General features: G+C 39.0%; 2 protein-coding genes across 2 annotated transcripts; one reads left to right on the plus strand and one right to left on the minus strand.

Moving 5' to 3' along the window:
* The first annotated feature begins 583 nt into the window (after positions 1 to 583).
* cdkn2a/b (cyclin-dependent kinase inhibitor 2A/B (p15, inhibits CDK4)) lies at positions 584 to 3,373 on the plus strand. Its single transcript, XM_030433352.1, has 2 exons — positions 584 to 1,056; positions 2,267 to 3,373. Exons 1-2 carry the CDS (start codon positions 934 to 936, stop codon positions 2,516 to 2,518), a joined length of 375 nt encoding a protein of 124 aa, XP_030289212.1. The 5' UTR covers positions 584 to 933; the 3' UTR covers positions 2,519 to 3,373.
* Positions 3,374 to 3,762: 389 nt separating this feature from the next.
* On the minus strand, positions 3,763 to 17,191 carry mtap (methylthioadenosine phosphorylase). The gene is made up of 8 exons (XM_030433298.1): positions 17,039 to 17,191; positions 15,921 to 16,007; positions 15,440 to 15,498; positions 15,011 to 15,178; positions 11,231 to 11,333; positions 10,543 to 10,782; positions 6,895 to 7,017; positions 3,763 to 5,320 (listed from the first exon to the last, which is right to left on the minus strand). Exons 1-8 carry the CDS (start codon positions 17,060 to 17,062, stop codon positions 5,282 to 5,284), a joined length of 843 nt encoding a protein of 280 aa, XP_030289158.1. The 5' UTR covers positions 17,063 to 17,191; the 3' UTR covers positions 3,763 to 5,281.
* Positions 17,192 to 17,807: the final 616 nt, after the last annotated feature.

Here is a 17,807-nt window from a genome sequence, read left to right on the forward strand (position 1 = left end):
TTTTTAAAAAACTGATACCAATAATAAAAAAAATGCTGAGTATCAGGTTCCATAATCAGCCAGTTCAATAATCGGTTGACTCATAGTTTATACAAATATATATATTTGCATATACTATGAGTCAACCGATTATTAAAAGTACAAGTAAAAGTAAAATGCATATATGCATTTTACTTTTACTTGTACTTTTTTCTCATGTCCATTTATTGCCAGAAAATGACTTTTGATACTGAAGTACATTTTATATCAGATGTTGTAAGTCTATTTGTATGTTGTATCACTTTTTTTAAGTAATGTTTTATAATGATGTCTTTATTTCTAGGGACTTTTCACAACACTGGTCTCAAGTGAGTTATTTTGAGTTAAAGTTCTGTTTCCAGGATTAAAATGGCTCTTTAAGACTCTGAATTAGTTGAGGCATTCATTTGGCCGTCTTACGTGCGCAGCTGAATTTCTGAATGAAAAAAACAAACTTACGGAGAGCTGCGTTTATTCCGCATTTATCGGGAGGAGGCTTGTTTCCACCTCAGCGACACAACATGAGCGCCGAGGAGGGACGGGGGAAGCGCCAGGCGCATGCGCGAGATCGCGCCACTGCGCCAAATGACGTCACCCATTCAAAACACAGACAAGTCTAGGCATACACACCGACTGAGGAGCGCTGGACAAGGCGATGTAAGCCCGCTTTACTTCTGCGACCCAGACCGCCTCTGGCCCGGACGAGCTGACGATCCTCGGATGGTTGAAGACCGGAGGCAGCGCACCGACACCCAGCCGTGATTGTTCAAACCGCGCAGTGCGGCGCGTTGTTGGTTTATTTTTTATTTTATTTTTTTAGAGCCGTTCTTGTTCCTCAAATAGGCATCATCGGGCTACCTGTCAGAGCAATCTGTTACACGGGGTTATCGCTGCAGATCTGCGGGGAGGCTGACCATGACTTTGGAGGATGATCTGACAACAGCCGCGGCGACCGGGAACACCGCAGATGTGGAGGATCTGCTGCGGGCCGGAGCCGAAGTTAACGGGCCGAACTGTTTTGGACGAACCGCTCTCCAGGTCAGTGTCACCAGATGCGCCCTTCATCGAGCCGAGACAAAGCAAGTTTACACGCAAGAATAAAGGATTCGCGACATCGTCAACCTCTTCAGATGACAATACGCACAGACAAAAGTTGGAGGGGAGACATTTTAAACCAGACTACAACATGTTTTAATAACTTATAGAAAACTATATACGCATGTGGAAAATGACGCGCAGCTCCGTCGGGATCAAACTTCTGCTTGTTTAAATGAGGAAAAATAAAAACATAAAAAAAATAAAAACACTTAGCAGCTTAACTTTAGAGGTAATGTGCGCTAAAAATAAATCTCATCAAGCTAAATGAAACGAAACTGTAAGTTTGTTTGGAGCCATTAAGACGACTGAGCAGCTCACACCTCAGATATTGAATGTTGTTGCTGCGTATTGATCGTTTTTCTCGCTTTGGTACCATTTTTAAATCGAGCTGTTTGAATAATATCCGGGAGATTGGCCGTGTTAACAATAGGTTGTATTGAAAGTAGGAATATTCGTGTTATAATAACACGTCAAGATCATCATAACTCACTCAGGAAATATGCTAAATCCTCTTCCCCATTTCATGTCTTTATCTCTACAAAATGACATTACTGCAACACAGCACATGATCTTGAATCAAGAAAATTGTGTTTTATGTGTTTATTTTTTATTCTACATTACTTTATTGGGGAGGCTGTCAGAGCGCCGTCTGTGCACCACAATTTCAAGTGATCCGACTTTAAGGAGGAAAACACGCAACCCTCCTTCTCTCTCATGTCACTTTCATACAATATTATATTGTCTTTATGATTCAAGAAAACGAAACTACATTTTGTCATAACGAACCCCTTTTATGTCCACACACGGGGTTTTATTTGCGTACTGCACGTATTGTTTTGTGTGACACATAACGCTTCCAGTGGCTTTTTATTCTCATATATCTGCTCAGAAATATAGGCTAAGATCAGGTAAAGTTCACTGGAGTGTAACACGTTACCCTGTTGTTTTTAGCCCTGGTTCGGTCCTTCTGGTGTGACGAGCCCATTAATAAAGAGGTGACAATCAACTAATGATTTGGTCAGAGTTATTTTTACCATCGACTCTCTGCACCTAAACGCTCCTCTATAATATTAGTTATTAACTATATATGAGTGATTATTTTTTCCTGTTCTAAGATGTTATGTGCACCTGTTGTTGTGTTGTAACAAAGGTGATGATGATGGGCAGCACGCCGGTGGCGAAGGTGTTGCTGAACCACGGAGCGGATCCCAACGTGGCGGACAGCAGCACCGGGACCACCCCGCTGCACGACGCGGCCAGGACGGGCTACCTGGACACGGTGCGGCTGCTGGTGGAGTACCAGGCGGACCCGCAGGCCAGGGACAATGCGAACTGTCGGCCCGTGGATCTGGCCGCTGAACACGGCCACGCAGACGTGGTCGCTTTTCTGGAGTGTGTGTGAGATCGTTTCCTGCTGCTGGTCTTGAACTCGGAGCTCTGAGGGGGGAAAAAAACGGGGCCTGGTGAGGCCTGCAGCCTCAATTATGCACATTTGACTGTTTTGCTGTATAGAAATGTTTTTATTTATTTGTCTTCTATGCTGAATAGACATCATTATTTTATTTCTAACGAAATCAGGGTTATCTACAGGATATGAGAGGTTCTGACAAAAATAGCCTCGATGATGATCTGAAGAGAGGATGTCGGATCATTCAGTCCTGCTTCTACAACGACTTTAGTACAATTTATTGTTATTACATCTTCCGTTTCACCACTAAAATATTCAGATAAGCCTGTAAGGAATCTCACTTATAAAGTGTAAAGTTATACTGTCGTGTTTCTACAATATTGTAGGCTATTTTTAAAATAGAATCATTGCGATCGTCATCATAAACCTATGAGGTGTTTTTTTTTTTTATATCTATCAATGTTAAATAATTCACCAAATAACATAAAAGCCATTCAAAAATATTTTTGCACATTTGACGCACTATTCTTTAAGCATTATTTTGCTGAATCCGATGTCCTGTTTGTACAAAGTGACAGTCAGAGCTCGGACATGATGCGATTTATTTAAGATGGTAAGATTTATTTTTAAAGTGTTTTAAGGTTAGACGCAGAGATTATATTACTGTGCTTCATATATTGTGTAAAGGATGGAAGGCTGATAGGTACCAGAGAATAAAAAGATAAAATAAAATAAATAAAAAACAGGAAATCGAGCGATGATCGTTTGAGTTTGTTTCAGTTGAGAATTTGAACGCCTGAATGAGAGAAATCATCCCCGGGCGACGATTAAAAACTCTCCGTTTGCTGACTTCTCTTTGGGTTTGCTTTTGTTATTAAATGGGTTTTTGTTATTGACAGAGACTGAGGCAAGTGTATTTCCTCAACTCTGCACGGTAAACAGGCTGCAGGCAACTTCAGTTAAACACACAAATAAGATCAGTGCAGATGTGATCATTTATTTATTCTCTGTGAAATGTTCGAGGCGACGTGTCAATTCAGATGAGAGTAAAACATGCGTGTACATACTTTAAATATTATAATCTACAGAGTTTAGCTGACAGGAGCTTATTTAGTAGAATAACATTGTATAAAACTGAATTCTCCAGGTATGAAAGAGTTAATAGCACACAGCGCACTGCTGCGAACCACCGTGAGAGAAAGGAAAATTAACACACACACACGATTCATAACACAGGATGTGCATCTAGTTGAACATTTAATTCATTCAGTTTGAACCAAGCCGTTTTTTTTATGGCTTCATGGAACCAAAATAAGATTTGAGACGAGCAGAAAAGTTCCCAAAACCACAAGGGGCGTAAATTACACTCCGGTCTCCGTTGAGAGGGAGTTTTTACAGGCCGTGTTTATCTCAACACTAAAGATGTGGAGGACATTGTTCAATGAAATCATTGACAAAACTTATCTCCCTAAAGACATTTATGCTTCAAGACCAGAAATTCAAATCTGAACTCTCATGTCCGAGGGACATAAACGCATCATTACTGTAAACCTATTTTTTTCCCTTCCAATTCCTATTATTGCACATTAATCTTTTTAGCACAGAATCTAATCTGCAAAACAACATGTAGATTTCAGTACCTAAGAAAAATAATAACATACATCTCTTTAAATGTCCAGTTTTCATTAAGTGAATTTGTGTCATGATGTTGAGACAAGACAAACAGAAGATAAATACGTGGTCTTTTTGTATTTCCTCTTAAAGGAGACCACGTCAGAAATGTGTCGTTTGTAGCTCAGAGGAAATACAAAAAGAACCACATTTTTAGATTCTGAGCAGTGTGGTGAGTTGAGGTGCAGCAAACATGAGTGGCAACAGGATATTTTTAAAAAAAAAAACAAGGCTGATTGAATTCTGACTTGAGATGGTAAGGTTTCATCTTGCAATATGTAAAACATTTCAGGCTGGTAAAATAAGTCTTTCACCTCTGTCAGTGTTGACAAATGCTGTCAGTACATGTGTATAACAAGTGAAACACTGTTGGGTTTTAATTCATGGATCACATATAACAGTAATGAATCAAGACAAAAATGAAAGTACAATATATAAAAATAAATTGCGCTGGAATAAAGAAAGATGTAAACATGCCAGTGCTAATAACAAGATTTTATAGCCTAACTATATTTTGCTGTAACGTATCCAGTCATTTCAGAGATAAATCTTGAGTAAATACAACAAACGTTCAAGACATCAGATTTGACATTTAGAAGTATATGAGTTGTTGCTAAGGCTGTACACAAAGTTTTCTTGTGCTACACTTGCAAAGCGTTTGAATTGAAACCTGCATTAACGGCAATAAAGACACCAGTGGTTTACCGGCAGCAAATAGAAACTTGAAAAGATCACAAAAAATATAAATCCACAATTATTAATATACTCTTAATAGACTTAAAATCTTTTTTGATCTCTCAAGTGGTTTTGTACATAAAGCATCAGGAAACTGATGATACTGAGGAGTGGTTCCGGAGAAATGTCGTGACCTGTGAATCAGTACAAAGAGGGAGGGGGGGTTATACGAGTATTTTGAGTCCAAAAAAACACTGAAAGTCCTGCTGAAGACAAAGCACATGCATTATTTATGTGAGGCACTTTCTTGTGATTCACTGATGACAAATCCACAGGCAGGGTTGAGTCTGTTGTCCGTGTTGGTGCAGGAGGTGTCTGGGATCCGTGAACGTTTTCTACTTCATTGTTTTCTCAGTGTTTTGGTAACATTACTGAAGACTGTGCCATTGACTGTAACAGAAGAAACGAGACAGCTCATTTTCCATGTACGTCCAGCATAAAAGACAACAGTAACTACACAGATCATGTTAAAGTTGACTAGCATTAGTATCAGGGCAGTCCGGGGCCAAAAGCTTCCAGAAGTTAAGTTAATTTGGTTAGACAGTCGATGAGAAAAACATATTGCATAATAAAAAAATCTGTTTCCAAAAGTTTTATATAAAACTAATGTGTTAGTGATAGAAAAACACAGAAAACAGAAATACTAAGCAAGTATTAATGCAACAAATTAATTATAACATTTTAAAAGGTTTTGAATAGAAATGAAATTACTTACCTTCCTGTATCCTCAAAGTACTTCAAATATGTTCAAAACTATTGTTGAAAATTGATGCAAATAATGGACCCAGTCTAAAACCACTCGTGGTTAAAGCTAGGGAAGACAATTCTTAAGAGAGATAGTTTCCAGGTTATCAAATACCATCGCCTCAGGTTAGAATTTCAGGCCGAAAGCATTAGAATTTGACAACCTGGGAATGAGTCTCAACAATCAACTATTTTCCTCCATAATTGCCTTCCCTACCTGTAATTTAGTCATTATCTATTCACCCTCATGCTGATGGAAAGCTGAGTGAAGTTTCGAGCTTTACAAGACATTTCTGGAGCCTCACAGCAAAACAGCGTTGCAACATTCCCTTAAACAACTAAAGTAGATGGGGAATTCTTTTAAAGTGTTAAAAAAACAACTTAAAGGGACCTAATGGTTCCATACATCCGGTCTGGCATAATCCAAGTGTCCAGAAGCCCCGAGATTCCAAATTGATTTAAAAAGACTTAATTTACAACCTTATTGAAGCTGAAACCTTCACTAGCTGTTAAGCTAAAAGTGTTAGCACATGCCCTGTCTAAAGTGGGTGCACACGCTCAGTTGTGTCGAGGGTGTAAATAAAGTCTTTTCAGATCAATCTGGACAACAGATTACATCGGATCAGCTGTATGGAGCCATTTTAGGATTGTTTTCATTTTGCTTTTCAACTTCAGTTATTTAGGAGAATGCTACATCACAGTTTTCCTGTCAAACTCGAACTAAACTTCTCCTGATTTTCTACTGGCGTAAGTGTGAGTAAATAATGCTACATTTTTATTTGTGGAAGAACTTATCCTTTAATTACGCATTTATATGCTATTGCTAAATATAATGAGTCAACAATGTAATATGTGTGTTTTCATGCTCAGTTCTGTCAAATACAGAACTCAAAGTTAAACCAGCTGAGTTTGACTTTTTAATAGCACAAAAAGGTGCACAACGACAGTGAGTAAGCCTCGCTCATGGAGGCAACTGTCATCAGCTCACTTGTGCCTCATGAAAATAATGGTAATAACCACCTTCATAAAAAGGCTGTGTTTAGAGAGCGGTCATGCTCCAGACGGTCTGATTATTCTCACAGTTTAAGGAGGTGGCTGGATAATTATACATTAGATCTCAGTTCAAGATACCCAGCTGAAAAAAGTAAACAGACCCTCTTTCACAACCTTTCCGAAGACTTACTGAATGGAAATGAATCATCATAAAGCTGACAACTTACTTTCAAGGTCTTCATTGTCTGAGCCCAATCCATCTGACTAATCTGTGGTATTGCAGTTAGCAGGATGCTGCTGGCTTTGTTGGCGTTTTCCTTCATCGTCTTCAACACGTTGTCAACACAGACCTAGGGGGGAAAAAAGCAGCCGTGTGTTCAGAATCCTGTTCAGCAACACAAATTTCACTTCCTATAAAGACTCGGTCACACTGTATTTCCTGAAAATGTACTTTCACATGTATCTGAAAGAATATTTGCACTGTGATTCGCATTGTGTGGAATCAGCAATGTATGGTGTGAAGGAAGACACCATCATAAAATTGGACCTGAATATCAGATGTGTTTATACATCTTTCAAAACATACAGTTTACAAGTTTACACTTTTACAGGGAGTTAAAGGGAACGCTGTAACAGCAATCCAGTAGCCTGTGATATCATGAGATGCCGCAGAAATAGCACGCCATTTTGTCATGTCTACACAATTCAAGCTTTTAGTGAGTCATTTCACGGCAAGTTTTTCAGACATGCAGGAATGGTCAAAGTCAGGTCATGTTTAGATTTAGGAAAAAGTTTGTGGTTTGGGTGAGACATTTGCATGTCAGAAATGCATTTTAAATGACATAGGAAGCAAAAAAAAATTGTGTGATAATAAGCAAAACAACTTGAGACATTTGTGTGTTATTCATATATCATTTTATGTTACCAGGCTGAATGATACTTGAATTAGTGAAGGGCGACTGTTGTCACGACACTGGAATTTTTTAATTTCTTAACAAGACTTTAAAAAAAATGATATTCAATACCGTGTTCCATACCACAACAATAAAGGTGAAACCTTTTGACTGATTTTATCAAAAGATGTAACAAAACTTGTGTACTGTGTGTTAGGCACATCAGCATTAAAAGATATATTTATTCAACATCAATATATATAATAAGTACAAAATATGGCAAATTTAAAAAAAGTCAATGTTCAATTGCAAAATGAACTGTTAAGGAGTAATGCACTTTTTTAAACTAGACTTTTGTACAACATAACACAGTCTGAAAACTCTAAAATTCAATGAACATTAATACTGATTTATCACCCAGGCCAACTTTAAAGTAGAGAAAAGGCACATGCTACTGCACAGATGTCAAGCAGAACTCCAGTTTAGTCATGGGCAACCAAATGGGTCGGTGAAAGTTTGTTAGTTTAATCTCAAGTTTCACCAAATCACAACCAGATCTCAGCCACACAAACAATCGTCAAAAAAACAAACAATTCACATCAGTGCAGATGTGAGGATCAGTATACTGTTTTTAATGTAGTCAGCTGTGCCTTGTACTCCACATGACTCATGTCATTATGTGGTATTAATGATGCGTTTAGTCTTGAGCCTTTTCACCTGCCATGTCTTGGACACTGGCAATCATACCAGTATTCATATTATTCAGCACTGCAAAGAGAGGGGAAATAAAAATCAAAACATTGCAATAAGCATGTTTATTCATCTGCTGTTAAACAAAGGCTTGAGTCATTTGTTCAAGATATGTTTATCTGCATTATATTATGTGATAACTACTCAGCCAGACATGTGTGTGCAGCACAGTAAGTTACGACATTACTTCCGTCCTTTGCTCGTGTTTACCTCCGCTAACCTTCATTAACCCATTCCTTCCTTAAGTGCTTTGTTTTCATGTCAAACACGCTGACTAGATTCATGTTTTTGTGGTGTTTGCCAGGATGAAGACAGTGAAGCTGATGACTCAGTGTGACTCAACCTCCTCTGGCAGGGCTTCCACCGGAGGCTGGCAGGCAAGCTGACTGAGGGGGGGGCAGGAGGTAGTATGAGGCTGGGACAGAGTAGACAGAAAGGGGGGGGCGGAAGGATGTGGCGAGCGTTCTGCAACAGGAGGGGGAAGAGGTCAGCTGCAGGAACTCGGAAGTGGAGTTGTGAGTTTGGCTGGATCCGTGACAAATAAGCCGAAACTCGCCCACATGCAGTATATCAACTGCACTATCCAGAGTGTCTGTCACAGAGCATAGGTCACTCGGAAGCCATTGGAAGCCACAGATACTCTAGTCTGCTGGCAGAGCGCAAATGGTAAACACTTCTGCTGAGAACACATCATACAAATAGAAATCTAATTATCTAGTTATTCTGTTCTTAAAAATGAAATGTTTTAGTGACGTACCAACTTGTACCAAAATGTTACTTAAAATGATTTAAACTTATCATGGAAGAGGCCTTGTTATTTTGATCTCACCAACAATTTAATACTTCTGCAAACCATCTCTGAAAGCAAGAAGGAAAAGTTAAACTTCAATATCATTGCTATCATTATCATTATTATTATCATTATTGTTATCATTATTATTATTGCCAACTGATTTTTACATGAAAATATGACATTGTCTCATTTTGATCGCAGAAATGGGTTAGAGAAAAAGGCTGCCAGGCATACGAAAAGTCGACATCTCGGACATGACTTAATGCCCAAAACAATGTGTAAGTATTTATAAAATTATTATTATTCATTGCAAAGATTATTCTATTCGACGTTTCTGCTTTACATGATAATGATATTAGAGAGACAGGAAGGCAGAAGAGGGAGAGAGGATGGCTTGCAGCAAAGGGCCTGGGCTGCAGCAGTAACGACTCCCCCATAATAAATCAGCATAAAGTGATCAAAAATAGAACGCTCTGAAGCATAAAGTGAGGAGGACATCATGCACGCAAACGTTTCCTGCTGCGAGAGCACACTGATCATTACAGATTACAGTGAACAAGGTCGTTTTGTTATAGGCACAACTCAGAAAATCTTCCATTTGAAGAAAGTGAAGAGAAAAACAAGCTGGCTATTATAGTATGCATAAAAGCGCCAAAGACTATCAGTGGTTTTGAAAAAATACAAAAATGAATTTATTCTTATTCAAAAGAAAATAAAAAGCAGTGCTTACTACTGTGATGTGCTGTGTTGCAATCACAGAACCAACTCTGAGTAAACGTGGGAGGACAGGGGATAATTGAGCAATAATTGTTTTATTGCATACTTTGGCACAAGTGTCCAACACCTGCACATTTTAATGGCTCAGCACAACTTTATCTGAAGAGATTATTTTGCAGAGCCAGTGGTTATGTGTCATAGATCCTCAGGGGTTTCTGGACCTTATTTCCTATCACTGGCTAAAGGGACCTTGGCCACTGCTGTTCAGTTTAGAAAATGAGCTGTCTGATTAGGAGGAAAAGGGAAAATAGGGAGGGCAATTCCAGTATAGAGATAATAACATGGAATGAACATATAAAGTTAACTATGTCAAGTTCTGATGATACTGAACAGATACCTTTGGATGGTATCAATGACTAAAGTTTCATCAGACTCTGACTCTGATGAAGACACACATGGCATCGAAACACTAGTCATTGAATAAAATGTGTTGTCTTGATCCTTGTGCTTCAGCATACTTTGTCTGTCAAGCCAAAGGGAGTAAACTATATTCAGGAATACAGTCCAAACGGAACAGGAAGGAAGGCACATCACCTAAAGTGCAGCCACCGTGCATCACCCTTCGCTGACATTGACTCACACATGGCATAAACAAACAAGGACAGCAGAGACATCAAAGTAATAAAAAAAACGCCTGTTAGGACCTCTAGCCTGCCACTCACCGCCTCCTCATGTTCCTTCCAACAGTCGTAGTCTGTTGCCATGGCGATGCTGGCATAGCACAAGCCGGCCTCCTTGGCGAGGATCACCTCTGGCACAGTGGTCATGTTGATGACGTCGGCACCCCACTGGCGGAACATCAGGCTCTCAGCCCGCGATGAGAAGCGGGGCCCCTCGATTGTCAGCATAGTCCCTCGCACATGGCACTTAATCCCAAGGGTCCGCGCCACCTCCACCAAAACCTGCACCAGGACAGAGAGTTAGTAACTGTCTCCTTAAGGCCAGTGACAGAGGAGGGGGGGGGGGGGACTGTTGACACAGTTATAATGCATTCATAACAAACTCTATCCTGCTGTGTTGAAGGAAGGAATAAAAACTTATTTTTATGGATCCACTCCACTGCAATCTCAGTTGGCTCTATTTAAAAAATGTATTCGAGTTTTTAACCATCAATTCCAAATGATTGTTATACACCAATGACAACAATGACCTGCATCTCATCCAGGTTAGTGTTTACTCACATAACATCATTTCTATCAAATTATTGCGTTTGCTCTAACGTTACTGTGCAATGTTCACGTGAAACTGATTAAGAGTTTCATTTGAGACTGATTTTATAGAAACAAATAATTGTACAAAGTGTCAGGGTAGCAACTGAACGACAAGGGATATGTGGTACTTAAGACTCACCTCTCTGGTTCTGTTGCAGAAGGGTTCAGCCATGGGGATGTGACACACTCCTGGGGGACTGGTAGGCTGTCCATCATGCAGCGTCTGAGCTCTCTTGGTAGTCCTGGACAAAAGAAGTAAACAGCACTGATAGTTATTGTCAAGGCAACATGAGCAACAATTCAGATGCAGACGTAGCTGGGTTAAGTTTTTGTGGATCAACCAAATCCATATGAAATTGCAGTTTAGTTTATTTGTTTTGCAAATCTCAACCTTAATTATGGTGCTGTCCAGATAAATAAATCACATTTCTACAGTTTTATTTCTTTTAAAACATGTAACTTTATGTCAGATTGAAGAAGTTAAAAAACTTTCAAATACTAACAGACTAAAACTGATATCAAGAACCAAGCATTAAGTAATAGTTATTGATGTCACAATCATAATCTAAACAGTTTGCCCGTTTAAAATCTTCTAAAGCAGCCACAATTTTAGTGAAAGACTGCAGGTTTATCAGAGTGGATGAATTTCTATTCTATTTAACATGTTATGAACAGTCCTTTCACAGCTTTCCAGGGCTATAATGAAAGCATTTACAGACACCAGCAGCAGCCTGGTCTCTTGCACCTCGGCAACAATGGTTGTTCAATTCACATTTCTGCTGAGTCAGTGGAGTTCCACCAGGCACGGCGCCAGCATGCCTCCCTTCAGTTCTGTATGGAGACGGGTCGGGAGACCACAAGAGACTGACTCAATTAGCCCAGTGACCTGAGAAAATTCAAGATTCTGTGTCTGCCTGCATCTCTTCAGCTTGTTTGCTACAAACTGAATTATATTTAGCATGTGCAGTTCTGTAAAGGTATGTAGATCATTGCATAATCAAAAATAATTCAGTCTTGTAAAGTCTTTTGTACAGCATACAACACCCTCTGTCCTCAGACAATCGATATGGATAAGGAAAACTCTCCCCCAAAAGAGAAATTAATGAGAGAAAAAAGGGCTTGTCTATGGCATATCTTTGGGTTTCTTCTATTTTCCCAGGGATTACCTAGTCATACCACAATTATCTCAAACATCCAAAATATGAATCTCTCCATTGACGGTAATCTTTCAAGTTGATGCCCAACCCCATCTCTTACTCATAACGCTGGCAGCAGAAGACTTAACTCAGTGTTTAAATAGTTTGAGCCAGCTGCAGCTCCACCCTGCTGCAAAAAGAAAAAAATCAAGAACAGCAGTGTGTGAGATATAAACTATGAGCAGAGGACAATGCCTATTTATGTTATAGAAATCGAGTTATCCTGGCATTTCATTAGTAATGCGATTTCAGAATGGCTGTTGCAAATAATGGCTCCCACCACCTATCATTATCAACTGGTCACATTATTCCTAAAATGCAAAAAGGATCTGCTACAGAAAAATAACAAGAAGATCCATATGGGGAAACTTCCAAGATCAATTTGCATAATCCAATAATCAAGAGTGTTATGTGTATGGTGTTTAGAACAGAATAAAATAACAATAATATCCTAGTCAAGCATATAAAGAGTTTTTCCTTTTTTTTATGAGAAGTATTTGAATAGATCAGATCATTTTTGGCTTACCATCAAGATTAACTTTGGTAATAAACAAAGTTAATATGAAAAACAAAAAACAACCTGGACAAAGTCAGCTGCACTAACTTGTTGACATTGAGAAAAAGTATGCAGCCAGAGCTGGCATAACAATTGTGACATCATCACAGCTAGGCCTTCAGAAAACATGTTGTCACATGCTGTTGGACAAGTCTGAACAAGTCCCAACAAGAAACTTCCTCATCTCTGATAAATAGATGTTGTATGTGCTCACTTGATGTAGGTACTAGTTGAGCTATTCATCGGCTTCACCAACACAGGCAGGCATAACCACAGGCAGCGTGACGGAGGCGATTAAAAGTGTACTGGAGAAAACAGTGACACAACTGTGAGAAGGCAGCTTAACCAGCTGGGTGCCAACTCATTGGTAACAAAATAAGCCATCCTATTTAAACCGCACATATCGAGTCATTTAAAGGAATTTGTGCAATCAGCTAACAGAGAGCACAACACTCCCACAGGGTCATGCTACACGGAAAGTATATATGCATTTGCCTGGAGGGCACACACTGCTTAGTTTTCCCATGTCAATAAATGAGAAACATACTCTTGGGTTTACCAGCAAGTGTGACTAACTCTGAGTGTCACTTGCTGGTGATTAAAACCAAGAAATACAAGATTATTTACAAGGGTTGTGCTGTGGCTGGTATTTATTACAGATGTCAAAGAATTAGTCAAGCTAGTTAATTTGGGGTCAGTTCTGAGTATCAAAACCACAATGCCACATTCAATATCACCCTTAAATCATTATTTTGTAGAGCTTCAAGGAGACCTTTTACGTTTTTCCTTTTCCTTGGTTGGTTCTTGGGCATGTAAAATTCCCAAGTAACCACAACAGTAGCTCCCATCTCACACAGAAAACACTGCTCCATGTCTGAAACACCTCATCAGCAGTCCCGCCTTTAACTCTTCTTCTTGACATCACTTCCTCGCCATCTCACACATTTGCTGAATATTCACAGTAAAAATGAAGATAACTGGTATCTGAAAATGCAACAGAGCAGACCAGAGAGATGGTGAGCAGGGCTTTCATGAGCACTAAATATTTTAAACCAATTCTTGTAGTAACCCAACAAAGGTGATTGACTATAAATGAGCATAATGTGACCTTTAATAATAAACTCCAAAATTAGGGACGGAAAGCATATCATTGTGTGAACGAGCGCTCTACATTACAGCCACTCCAAGGTGATAGTGGGAGTTAACTTGAATGAGAACTGAACGCCGGAATTCCAACAACTCAGTGAAAGTGATACATTGAATGAAACTTGAGACAGACAGGAAGGAATCCTGAATGTTTACACAAAACAATCTCTCTTTGCAAAGTTCATGCTCCAGAAAATAAAGTCATTATATATTGATGTGTATTGTCTCAATTCTCACCAAGCAAAAGATGACACTTGAGAGCTCAACAAAACATCAGATAGGGGTTAACAAGTCTTCCCACTGGATAGTAAACACATATTGGCTTTGATAAAAAAAGTCAACGGTGGTGAGTCAAGCCCTCCCTCACTCAGACATCTGGACACTCTTGTCACACAGTAATTTGAATCCTGTCAGTGAGATGTGTGGGAAGATGCTTGAATATTTGCACAAGAAACCTCCTGTAGAATTTTCATAAGGTAACAACCAAACCTTTGACAGAGGATAAAACAATTTTTGGGCACACATTAAAAAGGTCCAGTGTATAGGATTTAGTGGCATCTAGTGGTGTGGTTAAAGGTTGCAGATTTAGTAAAAAATATGGCTGATAAATGATTTAAGGGTCTTCTACTGTATAAACAGAAATAAATGCAATTGGATGGGCTTAAAGGGGCTCTGTGGGACTTTTGTATTGTGCTAGAAGCTGGGTGTCCACAGTCCAGCAGCTTTAAGCAACTTAAACAAATCACCCACAGGCTCGTGTAGGCAAATGACAGAAGCAGAGGTAAAACTTTTTAAAGTCACGTTACAATCTGTTCACATATAGGCAACGAAAAAAATGATAAATACCTGTACATTTATCAAAAGCATATATCCGCTTTTTGTAAACAAAGGATAATAACTTTAAAACATAAAAGTATGTTAAGATCACAGATTAAATGTTTTGACATTCTCTGTGTCATATACATTCTTAGAGTACGAGGAAAGACACATAAATTATATGTTGTGGTCACAGCCCACTCACCTGTCAATGAACTGATCTATGATGACGATGTCTCCTGGCTGAATCTCCTCCCTGAGTGAGCCACAGGCCGTAGTAGCCAATAAATGTGTACAGCCCTCTTCTCTCAGTGCCCAGATGTTGGCCTGGAAGTTCACATTAGACGGCATTATAGTGTGTTGCCTCCCATGCCTGAGTACAGGGAAAAGAGTTATTCATTATACATTGTTTGTATTGATTTTTGGGTCAATGTCAGAAACATAAAAATGCATTTAACTTGCACTTTGCTATTAGACTGAGTGAATGAATAGTGCTCTGTAAGTTTTAAGGTAAGGTTTTTCCACTAGATGGTGCTAAGAGCTCACATTTTCATAAGTCACATTTTAAAGCAAGGTAGAAAACCAAATAATTACCATTTATAACTATATAACTGTAATATATACCATTTCTCACCTTGCAAGAAGCACGCATTCCACGTTTTTTATCTTCCCGAGGATAAGAGCATCGGATGGCTGTCCAAGAAGAGCAGAATAATCCAATTATAGATAAAAACACTACTGTTAGTAAGCCAATACACACCGCTTTATTTGACAAGACAGATATTAGAAGAAGTCCTTGAAGCAAAAATAAATTGGGGAAATTAAATTTTTTAACTGCTGTTTTCATTGCAGACACATAGACCCCAAATACTGTTCATACAAATGCACACAGTCACAAAATATAGACATGCATCAATTGTTGAGTAATTGTAGAGCCAGAGTTGCCACACAGTTGGTGCTCCAAGTAGTTAGAGGTTAAGTGCCTTGCTCATGGGTAACACAGAAGTGCCCAGACATTGCACTGGCACCTCTCCAGCTACCAGCCCAAACTCCATACTGTGGACTGTGCTGGACTTCAGCTATCACCAATGAAGACTTCACAAAACAAAACTGACCTTTCCATACGGCGTGTCAACATAACGCTCAGTCCTTCCCTCCAAGATATCGGGATCATCGAGTCCTGAACCACCGATTATTCCAATCTAAAAGGAAGAATGTGAGAAAATCATCAACAGTTTATGACATGAATCACAACTTGGCAAAGCGTGTAGTGCTCCAGAGATGCCCGGTTTCACATATCCCGTTTTCCAGATGTAGAAAACATGTTGGTTTGTTACAGACTTCAACAAATGTTACATGACAATAAACATTAAATTAATAAATAGGCTACTCAGGAAATGTGGAAATCGTTTATGGTGTTTCTAGACAGGAAGAAACCTGTCCAAGCCAGTTTACCTCCAATTCTGCTTATAATTTATTTACACAATTATCTATTCACATAACTCACACACTTTTTAATGATTTGCTTGTTTTCTTTTTTAAACATCTTTAACCTTTTTGTAGTTTAAGCAGGTTATAAATAGATGGCACCTTGCTGGGTTCGTGCATTGTTTGTGTGAATGTTTATTCGTTCAAGCCATTGTGGGGAAATATTGTAAATTTTCATTTGTTTAAAAAAGAAAGAGAAAACATGGTAAAACTGTCAAGAGCCAAACGTCTTGTATAATCGGGATATATATTCAGCTACTAAGCTACTTCAGCACTTTGCTGATCATACGTGCATTTGTGTAAGGTGTGGAGCTGTTATTTTAACCCCACCACTGTTTAACTACCTGCTGACAGGTTTCACTTGGAGCCAGTCAAAGCTGCAACCTGCACTGTACCGGGCCACGTGCCAAATTAACAGTACCTGAGGTGGCTCACATATGGCTTCTCTACAGTACAACTACAGCAGCCCTGCAGTTAGCATGGACACGTTAGCTTGTGTTATTCAACCATAGCCGTTTTCTTTGAGGGCTGCACATTGTGAGTACAGCTTTGCTAATCCTATGCTAAGAGCTAAGAGCTTTTCCAGCACTTCCAGGTTGATCATAGCTGCACATCTGGCATTAAGTACGCTAACTTACTTAGCTAGCTGCTCTCGCATTGATTACCCCTCTGCCCCCCCTCTGTTCAAACGCACCATGTTCCGACAGTAAGACTTCTCGAGTGACATTCTATTTTAGGTTATTACCTTAATAGGCTGTGCGGAGGCCATGTTGAAACTGTTCTTTCCTGTAAAACTGTAAATTTGGCTAACTTGTGAGGAAGGCGCTTTGTAGCCTCACCCGTTACATCCGTCAGCACCCGTTTCCTGTTAGATTTGCTCGAATTCAAAATAAGAGCATGACTTGTACTCCAAAACAAACTTATTTACCTTAAAGGTGCACTATGTAGTTTTTGGGAAGAAATTTCGATCAGACGAGAAAGGTGTTTCTTATTATACCTAATAAAACTACTCTCTTTGTTTTCATGACTGAATAAACTGAATAAACAAACTGACCTTAAAGGACAATACAGTTTCATACCATTTTATTTTGTTTATATTTGAATCCTTTCTAGTCAGACAGTGTTCTGGGGACCCTTTTTTCCCTTGAGAACTCTTTGTTTATTCAGTTATGGACAAAATAAATATTTATATTTTAGTTATAATCTATGATATATTGAGTTTGTATTATCATCTCACTAATGGTGTAAAATAAAAAATCAGAGTTTCAATTTTTTCCTCCAAAACTACATAGTGCCCCATAAAAGGAATTTGCTGGTTTACATTCACTTGACTACAGTACGTCCACTCGATGCTTGAAACACCCTGTGATCCATCAGGGAACAGAACGTTTCTGGAGTATTTTTGTAGCGAAGTACCAAAGTGAAGAATACAGCTTATTCTGCACATCCAACAACATTTACCTTACCAACCTGAGACTTCAATAAACGTATATTGTGTCCTTATTACCTGTCTC

This window comes from Sparus aurata, chromosome 1 (assembly GCF_900880675.1).
Source record: "Sparus aurata chromosome 1, fSpaAur1.1, whole genome shotgun sequence".
Classification (NCBI taxonomy): Eukaryota; Metazoa; Chordata; class Actinopteri; order Spariformes; family Sparidae; genus Sparus; species Sparus aurata.

Excerpts from the sequence above, each read along its gene's own strand:
- cdkn2a/b (XM_030433352.1), top strand. The coding sequence starts at position 934 with ATGACTTTGGAGGATGATCTGACAACAGCCGCGGCGACCGGGAACACC. Across the intron at positions 1,057-2,266 it reads TTGGACGAACCGCTCTCCAG|GTGATGATGATGGGCAGCAC; the intron begins GTCAGTGTCACC and ends GTTGTAACAAAG.
- mtap (XM_030433298.1), bottom strand. The coding sequence starts at position 17,062 with ATGGCCTCCGCACAGCCTATTAAG. Across the intron at positions 11,334-15,010 it reads ATAGATCAGTTCATTGACAG|GACTACCAAGAGAGCTCAGA; the intron begins GTGAGTGGGCTG and ends TCTTTTGTCCAG. Across the intron at positions 5,321-6,894 it reads AGACAATGAAGACCTTGAAA|TCAATGGCACAGTCTTCAGT; the intron begins GTAAGTTGTCAG and ends CTTCTGTTACAG.